Genomic DNA, 16,373 nt, shown 5'->3' on the forward strand with positions numbered 1-16,373 from the left:
TCCTCGACTTACAACAGTTCGTTTAGTGATCGAACTTAAGAGCACGGAAAATAATGGCTTATGACCATTTTTCATCATTGTAGCATCCTCATGGTCAGTCGATTTACATTCAGATGCTTGACAACCGACTCACATTTATGACGGCTGCAGCATCCCAAGGCCATGTGATCCCCTTTTGCGACCTTCTGACAAGCAAAGTCAATGGGGAAGTCAGATTCACTTAACAACCGTGTTACTAATTTAATTGCAGCGACTCGCTTAACAAATGTGCCCCCCCAAAAAAAGTCATAAAATGGGGCAAAACTCACTTAACAAATATTCTCACTTGGCAACCCTCAATTCTGAGCTCCACTGGGTCAAAAGTGGAGAATTACTTGTATTTCTCCCCCTTTCAACATTTAAGATGCGTGGAATCCAACTTCAACTTGAGTTGAAACCTGGATAGCTCAGAAGTTTGGCAAGTTGGAAAAACACTGATTTAAGTTGGGTATGCAAGGCTTCGGAGAATTTTTGGCCCTGGCAGTGAGTTCAAAATACAGGTAGACCCCAACTTATGACGGTCCATTCACTGACTGTTCAGTTACAAAGGCACTGAAAAATGTGACTTATGTTAAGTGAATCCGGCTTCCCCATCGACTTTGCCCCAGGGAAAAGTCATGTCACTTTTTTTTTTCCTGCGCCATTGCAACTTTGATCAGTCACTAAATGCACTGTTGTAAGTCGAGGACTACCTTGCATCAACTGCAGTGATTCACCTAAGGGGCTGGGCCAAGAAAGGTGGTAAAATGGGGCGAAACGCACTTAACAACAGAAATGTGGAGCTCAATTTTGGGATCGTAAAGTCGTGGGCTTTCTTGTACCCAAAGATGCGTCGGTGCGGAGGGGAGGAGGGGGGGCACATTGTTGCCTTGACAGACAGACAGACAGACAGACAGACAGGAGCCTTTTGGACCCCCACTCTCACCCGTACCCCCACCCCGCCTTCTGCGAGGGTGGCGATTTCCCGCCAAGGGGGGAAAAAAAGGACGCTTTTAAAGGCTCCCCCAGATCTGCCGCGCATCTTTCCCGCCGGCGCCGCAATGGTTAAACGGGCCAGCGAGCTCCGTCGCTTAGAGAGACAGGAAACGTGGAGCAAACGGGGGAGGCGGCCGGCCGGCCCCGGGAATCGCTGTACTTTCCTGTCCCACCGTGCCCCGGGGGGTCGGGCACCGGCCGTGGGAAGAAAGGGGAAAAGCGGAGGATCGCTGAGCTCCCGGTGCGTGGAGCGAGGAAGGCGCTCCGAGCGCAAATCGCAAGCGGCGAGGGGGCGGGCGGAGACAATTGCGCGTGGGGGCGATCGCTTGCAAGCCGGGGGGCGGGCGGCCGCTTTCTTGCTTTCTTTAGCCCACGTAGCTCCCCCCCCCCACTTGGAAGGGGAAATGCTTTGGCTTTCTTTTACTAAAGCTGCCCCATCCCGTGGCAAAGATCGAGGCTTATCTCCTCCCCACCCCAACAAAACTTGTAAATAAGCTTTGTTTTGGGGCACGAATTGGGCAGGAAGGCGTGAGACCGAAGGAATCTTTGATTGAGGAGGGTGGTTTTGACCTGCTAATATCCTCTAAACAAGGCTTCGGGTGAGTTTTGAGCCATCCTGACTAGATCCCAGTTTGCTTCCGATCAGAATAGAGCTAGAAGGGACCTTCGAGGTCTTCTAGTCCAGCCCCCTGCTTAAGCAGAAGTAGTCCCCGCCCCCTTTAGTCTAGAGAAAAGAAGGACTAGGGAGGACATTATAGCAGTATTCCAATATCTGAGAGGTTGCCACAAACAGAAAGGGGTCCGTTTATTTTCCAAAGCACCAGAAGGCAAGACAAGAAACAATGGATGGAAACTAATCAAGGAGAGAAGCAACCTGGAATTAAGGTTTAAAAGCTCTTTCATGAGCTGCTAATATCCTCTAGATAGGATCATGTTTTGGGTGCGCTTTAAGGCATCCTTTGTTGATTAGATTCCGTTTGTTTCTGATCAGAATTAGAGCTGGAAGGGACCTTGGAGGTCTTCTAGTCCAGCCCCCTGCTTAAGCAGGAGTAGCCCTCCCCCAACCAATCTAGGGAAAAGAAGGACTGGGGGGGACATGATAGCAGTATTCCAATATCTGAGAGGTTGCCACAAACAGAAAGGGGTCCGTTTATTTTCCAAAGCACCAGAAGGCAAGACAAGAAACAATGGATGGAAACTAATCAAGGAGAGAAGCAACCTGGAATTAAGGTTTAAAAGCTCTTTCATGAGCTGCTAATATCCTCTAGATAGGATCATGTTTTGGGTGCGCTTTAAGGCATCCTTTGTTGATTAGATTCCGTTTGTTTCTGATCAGAATTAGAGCTGGAAGGGACCTTGGAGGTCTTCTAGTCCAGCCCCCTGCTTAAGCAGGAGTAGCCCTCCCCCAACCAATCTAGGGAAAAGAAGGACTGGGGGGGACATGATAGCAGTATTCCAGTATTTGAGAGGCTGCCACAAAGAAGAGGGAGTCAAGCTTCTCTCCAAAACACCTGAAGGCAGTACAAGAAGCAATGGATGGAAACTAACCAAGGAGAGAAGCAACCCAAAATGAAGGAGAAACTTCCTAACAGAAATGTCTGTGGAGATTCTCAGTCATCCAGGTCATGGTTGCCTCAAAGGTGCTTTTTTTAAGAGGCAACTGGACTTTCTGGTGTTTTTTTTTTTCTGTGAAGATGGTTTGCTTCTCATCCAAGTAGTTTCTTCATCCTAACAGAAACTTCCTAAGTTGAGGTGAGGACAATTAACCAGTGGAACAGCTTGCCATAAGAAGTTGTAGGTGCTTCCTCCCTACGAGCTTTGAAGAGAAGACGGGACAGCCACTTGTCTGAAATGGTATATAGGGTCTCCTGCTTGAACAGGGGGCTGGACTAGAAGACCTCCAAGGTCCCTTCCAGCTCTATTCTGACTCTGGTTCTGATTCATTTCAAACACGGGGCTCTCTTCTTTAAAAACAAAAAAATCTCCAGTGATGAGGCACGCAGAAGCTCTTCCACTGGTTAATTGTCCTCACTGTTAGGAAGTTTCTCCTTACTTCCAAGGTGCTTCTGATTTACATCCCATCTTCCATGCAGGAGCTTAAAGCCATTAATATCCCTTGTACCCTCCTTCCTATTTCCCCCCACAACAGCCCTGTGAGGTAGGTTCGATTGAGAGAGAGGGACTGGCTCAGTGCCCCAGAGAGTTTCTGTGGTGGGTGGGTGAACTAGGTCCTGAATCTTCCTACACCATTTCAGCACTTCGTACTACACCTTTCTGGTAATGGAGAGAAAGGGAGAGGGGGGGGGGTATTGTGTATACAGGTAGTCCTTAACTTACAACCATTCATTTAGTGACTTTTAAGTTACAACAGTAGCTAAAAAAAGGCAACTTTCGACCATTTTGCACACTTGCAACCGTTGCCGTCACAAGATCAAAATTCGGACCCTTGGCAACTGGCTCATGTTTATGATGGTTGTGGTGTCCCAGGGTCGCGAGATCCCCTCTGGCGACTTTCTGATAAGCAAAGTCAAAGGGGAAAGCCAGTTTCACTTAACGACTGTGTTACCACAGTGATTCACTTAACCACCATGGCATTGTAAAATGGGGCAAAACTCAGTTTAACAACGGTCCTGCTTAGCCACGGAAATGTTGGGCTCAATTGTGGGTGGTAAGTCGAGGACCACCTGTAGGTGTGCCCGTATGTGTTTTATTTTGAACTGATTTCTTTTCCCACCAGGCAGGAATAGAAATGGAGAATCAGGGACCGGTACGAAAGGTTCAAAGGGGACGGAAAAATTCTCATCCCGTTCAGCTCGGAGCCATCCAAGACTTCTCGGTTGCACTAGATTCCCGGTTTATTAAGCAGGAGCCAGAAGAAAACCTCCAGCAGCCTTGGGACGTTCAGTGGCAGGATTTCCTGAAGGCAATGCAGCCCTCTCGTTCCGGACAGAAACGCGCTCAGCTACTCAGTCCTGCCCGGTCCGCGGACAATTCACAATCCTCGTTTAAGGAAACGGCTGATTTGAATCAGAGGCCAGGGAGAAAGAGACTAACCCAGATTCTGCCAAGCCCCATCAAAGATTGCCGAGATTTCATCTCCACAGTGAGAGTGAAGGAAGAAATTTTGGAGATGGAAGAAACCTTTGCCTCCGATATCGAGCGCCAGCAGTTCAGGCAGTTCTGCTACCTGGAGGCCGAAGGACCCAAGGAGAGCTTTTTCCAGCTGCAGGAACTCTGCTGGCAGTGGTTGAAGCCCGAGAGACGCACCAAGAAGCAGATTCTGGACCTCTTAGTCCTGGAGCAGTTCCTGGCCATTTTGCCCCCAGAGATGCAGGGCTGGGTCAAGGAGGGCAAGCCAGGGAGCTGTGCCCAGATGGTGGCCCTGGCAGAGGATTACTTTCTGCGGGTGCAGGAGGCTGAGGGACTGCAAGAGAAGGTAAGCACGGCCCTCCTCCTCACCTGAAGTGTTGTGGCCTGCCAGTGGCCAGCGGAGCTGACAACAGAGTCGGACAGTGAGGAGGTTGGGGAGGAGCATGGGCCAGTCCTGGAGTCTGGGGAAGGCTCGGACGAGGGCTCTGCCAAGGTGGCGCAGTGGTTAAAAGCAGCACTGCAGGCTACTGCTAGATCAGCAGGTCAGCAGTTCAAATCTCACCGGCTCAGGGTTGACTCAGCCTTCCATCCTTCCGAGGTGGGTAAAATGAGGACCCAGATTGTTGGGGGCAATATGCTGACTCTCTGTAAACCGCTTAGAGAGGCCTGAAAGGCCTATGAAGCGGTATATAAGTCTACTGCTATATTGCATCGGAGGCAGAGATGGGGCCGAGGCTGTCTAGCAGTGATCAGGTACCTTCGGAGCTAGACAGCAGTGAGGCAGAGGAACAGCTGGAGCCTGTTCCCAGTGTGCGCATGCTCAGAGCTACCAGAAGAGAATAACAACTCAGAAATCAGGGTAGACTTGGGAGTAAAGTCACAGGTGGAAGGTGATTGGCCCCTCCCATAGGAAATCAAAGGGGAACGAAAGGGGAGTGGGCTTTTCCAGGAAACAATTCGTTCGTTCGGTCGCTAGATTTGTTTCAGGAGTGTGAAGATCTGTCCATGAATCTCAGAGACTCTGTGCCCAGTCTTTCCTTGCACAGCACCTCATTTGGAAAATATTTACATGGCAGCTTCCCAAGATACATAAGGTCTGTAGTACTAGGCAGAGAGGGGGCCAGAGCCGTATGCCAGTTATCAGCTGCCTTCTGAGTCTGACTTCAGCGAGGCAGATGAACAGCTTGAGCCTATTCCCAGAGTGCGCATGCGCAGAGTTGCCAGACGAAGGGAACAGCTAAGGAACAAGTGTCAACTTGAGAGTAAGGCCACAGGTGGATGATGAATGGTCCCTCCCAGAGGAAATAAGAGGAGCAAAAGAGCGGAGTTTGCAGGAGACAATTAGTTCACTTAATTGGCTTGTGACTCTCCGAGGCTCCTTGCCAAGTTTTGCAGATATCGGCCTTTCAGCTTTCCAAGCCATAATCTTTCATAGGACTTTCCCACCCATTCTCACCGGCTCAAGGTTGATTCAGCCTTCTGTCCTTCCGAGGTCGGTAAAATGATGAGCCAGATTGTTTACAATACAATACAATACAATAGCAGAGTTGGAAGGGACCTTGGCGGTCTTCTAGTCCAACCCCCTGCCCAGGCAGGAAACTCTATACCATTCCAGACAAATGGCTATCCAACATCTTCTTAAAGACTTCCAGTGTTGGGGCATTCACAACTTCTGGAGGCAAGCTGTTCCACTGATTAATTGTTCTGTCAGGAAATTTCTCCTCAGCTCTAAGTTGCTTCTCTCCTTGATTAGTTTCCACCCATTGCTTCTTGTTCTACCTTCAGGTGCCTTGGAAAATAGTTTGACTCCCTCTTCTTTGTGGCAACCCCTGAGATATTGGAACACTGCTATCATGTCTCCCCTAGTCCTTCTTTTCATTAAACTAGACATCCCCAGTTCCTGCAACTGTTCTTCATATGTTTTAGTCTCCAGTCTCCTAATCATCTTTGTCGCTCTTCTCTGCACTCTTTCCAGAGTCTCAACATCTTTTCTACTTGTTTGGGGCAAGATGAGTTTAGAGAGGGCTGTAAAGCACTGTAAAGCGGTATATAAGTCTATGTGCTATTGTTACATTTACCCTACCTCCTCTTTCATTCATTCTTAAACTTTTTACAGACGGATCTCCCTCGGAAGTGAATACGATTCTCAGGAAGATCAGCTGGGTTAATTCAAGGAGTTTAGGGAACTTAGATTCTGTGGTTTGTAAATCATGGGTTTTGTAGAGGTAAAGTCAGCCAGCCATGATCAAAACAAACTAGCTCAGAGGAGCCTGTGCAAATTATGCTTGCATTAAAACTTTCTTCCTATTGCAGGTTTCCTGTCCGGCGGAAGAAGTCACTGTTATTAATTCTGCTAAATCAGGGCAGGTTTCACCTGAAGCCGTGAATAACCATCTCTCTGCGGAGACCGAGGAAGAGAGTGATGAAGAGGCCAGTTATTTAGGTAAGTGATAATGTCCTTCCATTTTTACTCTTTCCAGCCCCAAAGAACGATTGAAATAAATTACAGGTATTTCTTGTTCTGACCGAGGCTTCCCAAGAGCATGAAGCAAACTCCTTGTCCCGACAAAAAACCCTTTTATTAATTCACTGTGAATTCTGCTCATTGACATCCAGCAAAGTTTTTCAAGGGAGGATTTACAGTCACAGACCTTATCTGGCTTGGAGAGCTGACAGGCCGATATCTTCAAAACTTGACAAGGAGCCTCTGAGAGTCACAAACCAATTAAGTGAACTAATTGTCTCCTGTGAACTCTGCTCCTCTTTTGCTCCTCTTTTATTTCCTCTGGGAGGGGCCATTCATCATCCACTTGTGGCTTTACTTCCAAGTCGACCCCTGTTCCTTAGCTGTTCCCGTCGTCTAGCAACTAGCAAGTCCAGAATGCGGCCGCGCGAGCGATTGTGGGTGCACCTCGCTTCACCCACGTAACACCTATCCTCCGCGAGCTGCACTGGCTGCCTGTTGATCTCCAGGTGCGCTTCAAGGTGCTTCTTATCACCTACAAAGCCCTTCATGGTAGTGGGCCTGGGTACTTGAGAGACCGCCTACTGCCAATTACCTCCACTAGACCGATACGATCGCATCGATTAGGCCTCCTCCGAATTCCATCTTCCAGCCAGTGCAGACTGGCAACTACCCGGAGGAGAGCCTTCTCGGTGGCTGCTCCGACCCTCTGGAACGAACTCCCCGTGGAGATTCGGACTCTCACCACCCTCCAGTCCTTCCGCGCCGCTTTAAAGATCTGGCTGTCCCGGCTGGCCTGGGGTTAAGATTCTATCCCCACCCGAATTGTGTGACTGTTGTGCTCTCTTTTTAATATGTTGTATTGTCTCCATGTTGGAATATTGTTTGTCTTCCCCCCCCTTTTTTTTGAACTGTGAGCCGCCCTGAGTCCCCCCAGGGAAAAGTGCGGCATACAAATAAAGGGAAAACTAAAACTAAAACTCTGTGCATGCACACACTGGGAACAGGCTCCAGCTGTTCATCAGCCTCACTGATGTCTGACTTTGAAGGCAGCTGATAACTGGCATACGACTCTGGCCCCCTCTCTGCCTCCGACACAGAGCCCTCATCAGAGCCTTCCCCGGACTCCAGGACTGACCCATGTTCCTCTCTCCCAACCTCCTCACTGTCCGAATCTGCTGCCAGCTCCACTGGCTGCTAGTGGGCCACAACAGTTCTTGAGTTAAAACATTCATTTAATGACCATTCAAAGTTACAACGGCACTAAAAAAAAAGTGACTTGTGCATTTTTTTCACAATTATAACCATTGCAGCATCCCCAGAGTCACGTGAGCAAAATTCAATGCTGGGCAACTGGCATGTATTTATGATGGTTGCAGAGGGTCATGTAATCACCTTTTGTGACCCCCCCTTCTTGTGATCTCTGGTGCTTTGGGAGCCCCAGCCTGGTAACATAACCAGGTGTGATGACCCGGGGTGTGGCACAAAGGCAACACAGCCAGAGAATTGGTATGAGTCCCTTTATTAACACCAACTGTGCCCCCAACATCCCTTTCAACTCTCCGGCCTGGAGGAAAAACTCTTCCACAAACCTGTAACAGCCTTTGGCTGAAAATTCTCCAGTCCAAATGTTGTAAGCAGAAAATTTCCAACTATAAACCCAACAAGAGCCGAGGTGGTGCAGTGGTTAGGGTGCAGTACTCCCGGCCACTTCAGCTGACTGTTATCAGTTCAAATCTCACCGGCTCAAGGTTGACTCAGCCTTCCATCCTTCCGAGGTGGGTGAAATGAGGACCCAGACTGTGGGGGCAATTTGCTGACTCAATTTGCTAAAAATCTGTAAACCGCTTAGAGAGGGCTGAAAGCCCTATGAAGCGGTATATAAGTCTAATAAATAAATAAATAAATAAATAAACAAGGCATGCGGCAGGGCAAGCAAGATAAAGGAGTTCCAGAAGTAGCATGGCAGCAAATCAAACCAGTTGGGAGGATGCGAAGAACTCCGATAAGCAGTTAACACCAGATGAACTCAGTGTTTGTTCCTGACAACTGCCCCTCCCATTTGCCTCTCCTTTAAACTCCATCCCCAGGTGTGCCTTGAGAAGGGAATCTGGGGCCTTTCCTACCTCGTAGGCCACAAAACCCACGTTGCTCTCTTTTCTGTTCTTCCCTGCGTGCCCTAGGATGAGGAGGGGGTGGGCTCCATCTGAACCCCCTCTCCCTTGTTCTACCTCTCCCCTGCTCTGCCCAGCCTGACTTTGCCCTTCCCCAGTTTCCTCCACAGCCAGCAGAGCCGCTCTCCCGCTTTCTGTCAGCTGTTCATCTGACTCGATGGGGGCATGACACCAGTTCTTGAGGTGTCAATGATCAAAAAGGATAGGACCAATCTAACTTCAGGAGAAAGGATGTTCCATAAGGCGGGTGCTACAGCAGAGAAGGCACCCCTCCTGGGGCCTATCAAATTTAACCCCTTGCCGACAGTACCCTCAGCATGCCATCTCTGCATGATCTAATGGAGCGGGCTGATGTAACCGGAAAGAAACTGCCCTTCAGATTGTGCCCCCCTTAGAGAATTGAATGTGTTTGGCCCTTAGGGATGCAGTGTTTCTAGCTAAGTTATCAAGCTGTATTTATTCTGGAATTATAGAATAAGCAGCCTGATGTCAGGCCCCCAAAACCAAGAATGACACACAGAGTTACTTCCGTGTAGTTTCTCTATTGTTTTTCACCGACAGACAGAATCTTGCCAGTCTAAAGCAACAATCAGTATAACGATAGATATAACCTATGAAGTGCTAGAGAGCGACTGTCTTAGCCCTCTTCCTGCCTACCAGACATTCCGAGGTCTGCTGCCTCTGAGCAGCAGCCCCTCCCTCCTGGGACTCCAGACCACATTCCACCACATCAGTTTATGTCAGCCCCACTAGATAGAACAGATCAGCAAATCAATGCCACAGCATTGACATAAGACTAAATGTATTGAGATTGGCTATAATAACAGCATCCTGCAAGTCTGATTATGTTGTACATAATCTCCACTCTTATACACTTGCGAATTATAGAGGTGTCTAAGCAGCTTTTGAATGTCATCTGGGTTTTTAAAGATGTTTTAGCTCCCTTTGCTTAGGTAACTGCTGTCGCATTTCTCTATCAAGGTCGTTTTCTGTACTCTCTCCCAATCACGATTCTCCTATTTTTCCCTCCAGGCAATGACCAAGGTTATGAAAACGAGGATGAGGACTTCCCCTTTGAAAGACACTCACAAGTAGGCATCAGTGGACTGTCCTTGGCAAGACTCAATGGGAAGTTATATCAGGTCTGTGGACTGGAAGAGATGACAGGAAGTGAGCTTCCCCATCAAGAAATCCAACAGGAAAACCAACCGGGGATCCCAGCTTTCTTTCATGAGGAAAGCTTACGAGAAAACACCTTCCCGCCGGGACTCCAGAAAGGAAAGAGAAAGAAGATGGGTCCCCCCAGTTGGGGGACGGTTCTGAACCATGGTTTTGAGTTTCCTCCGAACCAGAAAATGCAGAAACTCTACACGTGCAGCTACTGCGGGAAGGTCTCTAATAACAGCGCGCACATGATCATCCACGAGAGGACTCACACCGGCGAGAAGCCGTACAAATGCTCGGAATGTGGGAAGTGCTTCAGCACAAACTGCAACCTGATGAAACACACCCGGGTGCACACAGGGGAGAAGCCCTACCAGTGTCCCGAGTGCGGCAGGAGCTTCAGCGACAAGGCCTCGCTCATCGTGCACGAGAGGACGCACACGGGGGAGAAGCCCTATGAGTGCCCCATGTGTGGGAAAAGCTTCACCTCCAGCTCCAATCTCATCACCCACAAGCGGGTGCACACCGGGGAGAAGCCCTACAAGTGTTCCGAGTGCGGGCAGAGTTTCGTTCACCGGCCGCAGCTGGTGATCCATATCCGGACACACACCGGAGAAAAGCCGTACGAGTGTCCCGAGTGCGGTAAAAGCTTCAACCAGAAAGCCGATCTCATCATCCACCGGCGCATCCACACCGGGGAGAAGCCGTACAAGTGTCCCGAATGCGGGAAAAGCTTCATCTCGAGCTCTTACCTTCGGAAGCACGAGCGGCTGCACGCGGGGAAGAAAGCGCCCGCGGGCGAAGAAAGCCACAAGTGCGGCTACTGCAGGAAGAGCTTCATCAGCCGATCCAAGCTGCTCATCCACGAGAGGACCCACACGGGGGAGAAACCCTTCGAGTGCGCCGACTGTGGGAAGAGCTTCAGCACCAGCTCCAACTTGGTCAACCACAAGAGGGTCCACACGGGCGAGAAGCCGTACCAGTGTTCGGATTGCGGGCAGAAATTCAGCACGAACTCGAACCTGGTCAATCACCGGCGGGTTCACACAGGAGAAAAGCCGTACCAGTGCGCCGATTGTGGCCAGAATTTTGGTCATAAAGCTTCTCTCCGGAGGCACAAGAGAATCCACTCCAGGGAAGCCACCTGATGCTTGCTTGGAGCCGGGGCAAAATGTTAAAGCCAAACTTACAGCCACGTGGAAAGCTGCCTTATGCTACGATAGAGTTCTGGCCCATTGAGTCAGGGTCACTGGGAAGGAACCCTTCATGGACAGGTGTCATTCGCTGTCCTACCTGGAGAGATCAGGCATAGGATGTACTCCGCTGATCTGGGATCGATCAGCTGCGTTTCCAGATTTTATTTAAAAATTCCCCGGCAGAAGGGAACAGCCGCAGCAGCATTCGGTCTCTAAGCCTGCAATTCAGGGGGACATATGCTTACTTGAGAACAATTAAGTGGGGTTCTACCAAGCCCGCAATTTGTTGCAGACGTCCCAGAAATCACTCAGGGCTCTATTAAGTCCAGCAAAAGACTTCGGTGTCTTTTTCTAACACTCATGTTGTACCTGAATGATCCACCAAGAGATTTGGGTCTCTCCTGGTCTATTACACTGAATAGGGACTAGTTAGGATTTATTTCACAGTGGAGTTGTTGGGATCTAGATTCCTTTCAGGGGTTGGAATTGGGAGGGGCTTGGGTAGCCCCTTAGGAAGTTCAGAAACAATTGAGAAATATTCCTTGATAAGGAAGCACCATTCGAAATGTGTTAGAAACACCATTGTGGTGGAATGTAGTCTGGAGTCCCAAGAGGGAGGGGCTAGTTCCCAGAGGGCAAAAAAAGGTCAGCGGAGCTTGGAATGTCTGTTAGGCAGGAAGAGGGCTAAGACGGCCCCTCCCAAGCAGTTCCCAGAGTATAGATAGTTCTTCAACTTACAACCATTCACTTAGTGGTTTTTCAAAGTTACAATGGCGGTATATGACAGTTTTCCACTCTTGTGAGCATTGCAGCATCCCTGTGGTCACGTGATCAAAATTCAGCTGCTTGGCAACTGACTCATGTTTATGATGTTTGCAGTGTTCACGGGGTCTTGTCTCTCTCTCTCTCTCTCTCTCTCACACACACACACACACAAACACACACACGCCCTTTTGCAAACTTCTGACAAGCAAACTCAACAGTGAAGCTAGATTTCACTTTACAACTGTGGTACTAACTTTACCAACTTGCAGTTAATCTGGCAAGAAAGGTTATAAAATGGGGAGGAATTCATTCCACAAGTGTCTTAACTTAGGAATGGTAATTTTGGGCTCCATTGTAGTAGTTAAGTTGAGGACTACCTGCATATCTATAGTTATGCAGATAGTAACTTTAATCTAGCAAGATTCTATCCATAGGTGAACAACAATAAAGAAAATAGAATAGAATAACAGAGTTGGAAGGGGCCTTGGAGGTCTTCTGGTCCAACCCTCTGCTTAGGCAGGAAACCCTATGTACCATTTCAGACAAATACTTGTCCAACATCTTAAAAACTTCCAGTGTTGGAGCATTCACAAGTTGTTCCACTGATTAATTGTGTCAGGAAATGTCTCCTTAGTTCTAAGTTGCTTCTCTCCTTGATTGGTTTCCACCCATTGCTTCTTGTCCTGCCCTCAGGTGCTTTTGAGAATAGCTTCACTCCCTCTTCTCTATGGCAATCCCGAGATATTGAAAAACTGTTATCATGTCACACCAGTAATGGTATCCTATTAACTTCACTACTGGTTCGGTAGCGGGAGCGCATGGGCCTAGGCGTGCGCAGATGACATCTGGGTGGGTGGGCAGAGCCTCGCGCCACCACCACTACCCGTTTGCCGGAACCGGTGTAAAGGGGCAGCATACCGCCTCTGTGTCACCCCTAGTCCTTCTTTTCATTAAACTAAGCATAGCCAATTCCAGCAAACTACTCAGAATTAACACCCTGTAGTGTTACTTCCCCCTGGGACTCCAGGCTACATTCCACCACAAATATGTATATAGAATAGCTGCTTTGGTTAGCTTTGCCTATCTACGTCCGTCCGCGAATCCAAATGAATTTCGTTGTTTAGGTCTTGAAGAAAGAGCTAGAATGCCATGGAAACTTTGGGCAGCTTCCTGTAGTGTGGAGACACCATTATATGATGCTAACAGGTGGAACGATCAGGTTTATGAGTTTTAAAAAAATGGATCCTTTATACAATGGTAGCGTTTGAATAAAATGAGCTCTTTGTTTATACTAGATAATAAAGCTTGGAAGCGAGAGCAATTTCTTTGTGGAATAGCAAGGTGAAAATGCAAAGACGTGGCACACAACGCCAAAGGGAAGTTAAGAGTGGGAGATTCTGAGGTAACATGCTGGTTGAATCAGAATCAGTGGTGGGTTTCAAAAATTGTTCGAACCTACTCTGCAGGTGTGACCTCCTTTGTGGGAGTGGCTTGCCACCCATGTGACCGGATATGAAGATGCCGACGACACTTGTCAGAACCCCCTTAAATTACCTCACACACAGCACTGGCATGCATAAGAATATGATGTAAACTCGTTTTTTAAAAGGCATCTTTGCTTTGCGTTAAAACAACTTCAACACACACAATGTTCTGATTGCACCACAAACGCAGTAGTCCTCCTTACTTTTCACAGAGGCACTGAGTTTTATAAATATGAGCATGATAGTGTAGAATAATCATATCCAAGGACCAGTGGTGGGTTTCAAAAATTTTTGGAACCTCTTCTGTAGGTGTGGCCTGCTTTCCGGGTCCACTGGTGGAACCTCTTCTAACCGGTTCGGTAGATTTGACGAATCGGTTCTACCGAATAAGTGCAAACTGGTAGGAACCTACCTCTGATCAGAATGGAGAGTCAAGACGGCATTTCTGGGAATTTAAGGCAAAAGTGAACCCCCCCTCCCTGCCCCCTTCTCCAATGTTAAAGCGGTGGCCAGAGCACCAAACAAATGCATTTTCACTCTGCAAGGATTATGCATCTATTCTAAACCTTTCATGTCATCAAATCTCATCTAATCCAGGCAGGGACTAAAAGGGCTGTTTTAATGAACAAGGAAAAGATGAAAGGATTAAAATTTATAACATTATTTTAATAATTGTACACACAATTATTAAAATTGGAAATTGTGTTTCAAATGTTTTTGTTAACTGGTGGGACTTTTCCTCCAGGCAAATTTTGGCCCTTGGGGAAATAAAAGACAAGTCCCTTTGATTATTTTTTTTTTAAAGGAATTACAATGAGTTTAATAAGTATATTTTCTACATGTAAGGTTAGGCTTTCGGAGTATTTTTAAACTGGAAATAATCTTTCAACAGCATTTTGTTAGGTAAGCTCCCCGTTGGGAGAGCGAGTACATTCAGAGAAGCGTTGTTAGAGTTGTGTTGGAGAACACACAAACCAGCATACAGAGACACTGCAGTTTAAATAGGCTTTTACTTTTGTGGAAATAGAGGTATCAGAGTCCATCAAACAGTCCAAGTCATACACGGATAAAACAGTCAGTCATCAATGTCTTTCAGTTAAGGGATAATCCAAATAACATAGTCCAGTATTATATAATCAGTTCAGTACTCAAAATTTGCTAGCAGTTGCAAAACTTACATTAGCTCACAGCACTTTCTAACAGCCAGCTTCCAAAACACTCAGATCAGATCAGCCCAGTATCTAACGAACCAGAGAGCTAACAGTCATTCTGGCTCCCTCTTATGGCCGATTGAGGAAAACAGCAACCAATCACATTTTACAGTATGATTTAAAGAAACAGGTACAGTATTGTTACATGATTGATATATTGCCAACCCAACCGTTAGATTATATTCCTAACACATTTGTTAGATACTTTTAAGCCACAGTTGTCCAACTTTGGCAGGTTTAAGACTTGAGGATTTCAAGAATTCCCCAGCCAGCATATTTAAAAGTTCTAATGTCAGGGTTCCAAAAGACACCCCCCCCCCCAACAAAGTAAAACTCTGAGGCTTGTGTTTCCTCAACATTCCAATTTATTAGAGATGTCATGTTGGCACATCTGGGAAAAGCCGAATCTGAAAGCTTCCAGATTTTCCCACCCAGTTGAAAGTTCAAGATCCTGCCCCAACACTCCCAAGTCCATCACATGGTCCAATCTTCCACTGCCACGACAACAGATTCCACCCATCCAGTTCTGGTCAGGTGCAGAGACAAAGATGACCTTGGCTTTCTAAGAAAAATATTGTTATGGCTACATATCACCCAACTCCGTATAATCCCCCCTCCCGTTTTCCCACAATAGAAAGTAGACAATAGAAAGTGTGGCAGGCCTGAAATCCAAAAGAAAAAGATGGCTTGCATGACATCTCAACCATTTCCATATTTTCCACTTGCAGTTTCATCTTAATTTCTGGCCCAAAAGATTGTATACAGAGTCACTCCTTTTTTTAAAAAAAAATGTAGCACCTATACAGTTTCTCACAGGTATGGCTTTGGACATGTTTGGTAAGAGAAGACCTGTCACTCAAATATTTACTATGCTCAGAGGACAAGGACATGATTTCTCACCTCTGCAGGAGTGTAATAACTTTTGATTTCAAATTGAAGGTTTTTTCCACAGGTTGGACATGAGTTGCTCCCCTGTGCAATTTCTTTGATATTTGGTGATGAGGATTTTATTGCTAATTTTTTTTATAGGCGGGGCAGTCATAAATGTGGATTCTGTGGTGTGCTCCATGCACTTGTTTGTTTTCTTGCAAACGTTACATTACCCAAACTAGGTAACATCATCAGTATAATTCTTATAATTCTCATCTATATGTTGTCTGCTGGCCTGCTTGCTTGGGACTCCTGCCTCTTATGATGTCATGTTCAGGTGAGGTGCTCGCTTAATGGCCCACACGATCCTGGGGCAGTGACGTGCAGTCAGGGGAGGCAGGGCCTCACCACTGTCATCATGAAAAGAAAAGGAAAATTAAAAGGAAAAAGGCTGAGGTAGTTTCTGCCAGAGTCACAGTGGATGACTCTGCTTAGTGCTTAACTGTTTAAAAAAGCCTCTTAAAAAGTGCCCTCTGCAGGAGGAGGCGAGAGAACCACATGCCTCATTTAGTCTAGCTTTATGATCACTTGAGCAGAGTTAAGCAAGGGTTAAAAGGCGAAAAATTCCTTATGTAGATGAGGTACGTGGTTCTCTCGCCTCCTCCTGTAGAGGGCATTTTTTTAAGAGGCTTTTTTTAAACAGTTAAGCAGACTCATCCATTGGTGGCTCTGGCAGCAGCTAACCCAGCCTGACCTCAGCAGCTCTTGCCTTTTTCTTTTTACATTTTTTACATTTTCATCATGGCAGACAAGAGCAGAGGTGAAATCCTCTGGGAAACAGCTGGAAAAGGTATGTGGGTCGGAGGGAGGGGGGAGGAATTCAAAATTATTGTAATTTGTAAGTAATTGTAATTTGTATTATTATAAATAATTTGTGTGTG

General features: G+C 47.1%; 1 protein-coding gene across 1 annotated transcript; it reads left to right on the forward strand.

Annotated features, from left to right (window-relative positions):
- The first annotated feature begins 1,150 nt into the window (after positions 1–1,150).
- LOC106548068 (uncharacterized) lies at positions 1,151–11,996 on the forward strand. Its single transcript, XM_087711619.1, is given in 5 exon segments — positions 1,151–1,255; positions 3,752–4,450; positions 6,418–6,547; positions 9,775–11,039; positions 11,041–11,996. Coding segments are annotated over 4 exon segments (2,187 nt in total). The 5' UTR covers positions 1,151–1,255; positions 3,752–3,763; the 3' UTR covers positions 11,146–11,996.
- Positions 11,997–16,373: the final 4,377 nt, after the last annotated feature.

The sequence above is a fragment of the Thamnophis sirtalis genome, unplaced genomic scaffold (assembly GCF_051295495.1).
Source record: "Thamnophis sirtalis isolate CommonGarterSnake01/CBP01778 unplaced genomic scaffold, rThaSir2_p1.2 scaffold_3, whole genome shotgun sequence".
Classification (NCBI taxonomy): Eukaryota; Metazoa; Chordata; class Lepidosauria; order Squamata; family Natricidae; genus Thamnophis; species Thamnophis sirtalis.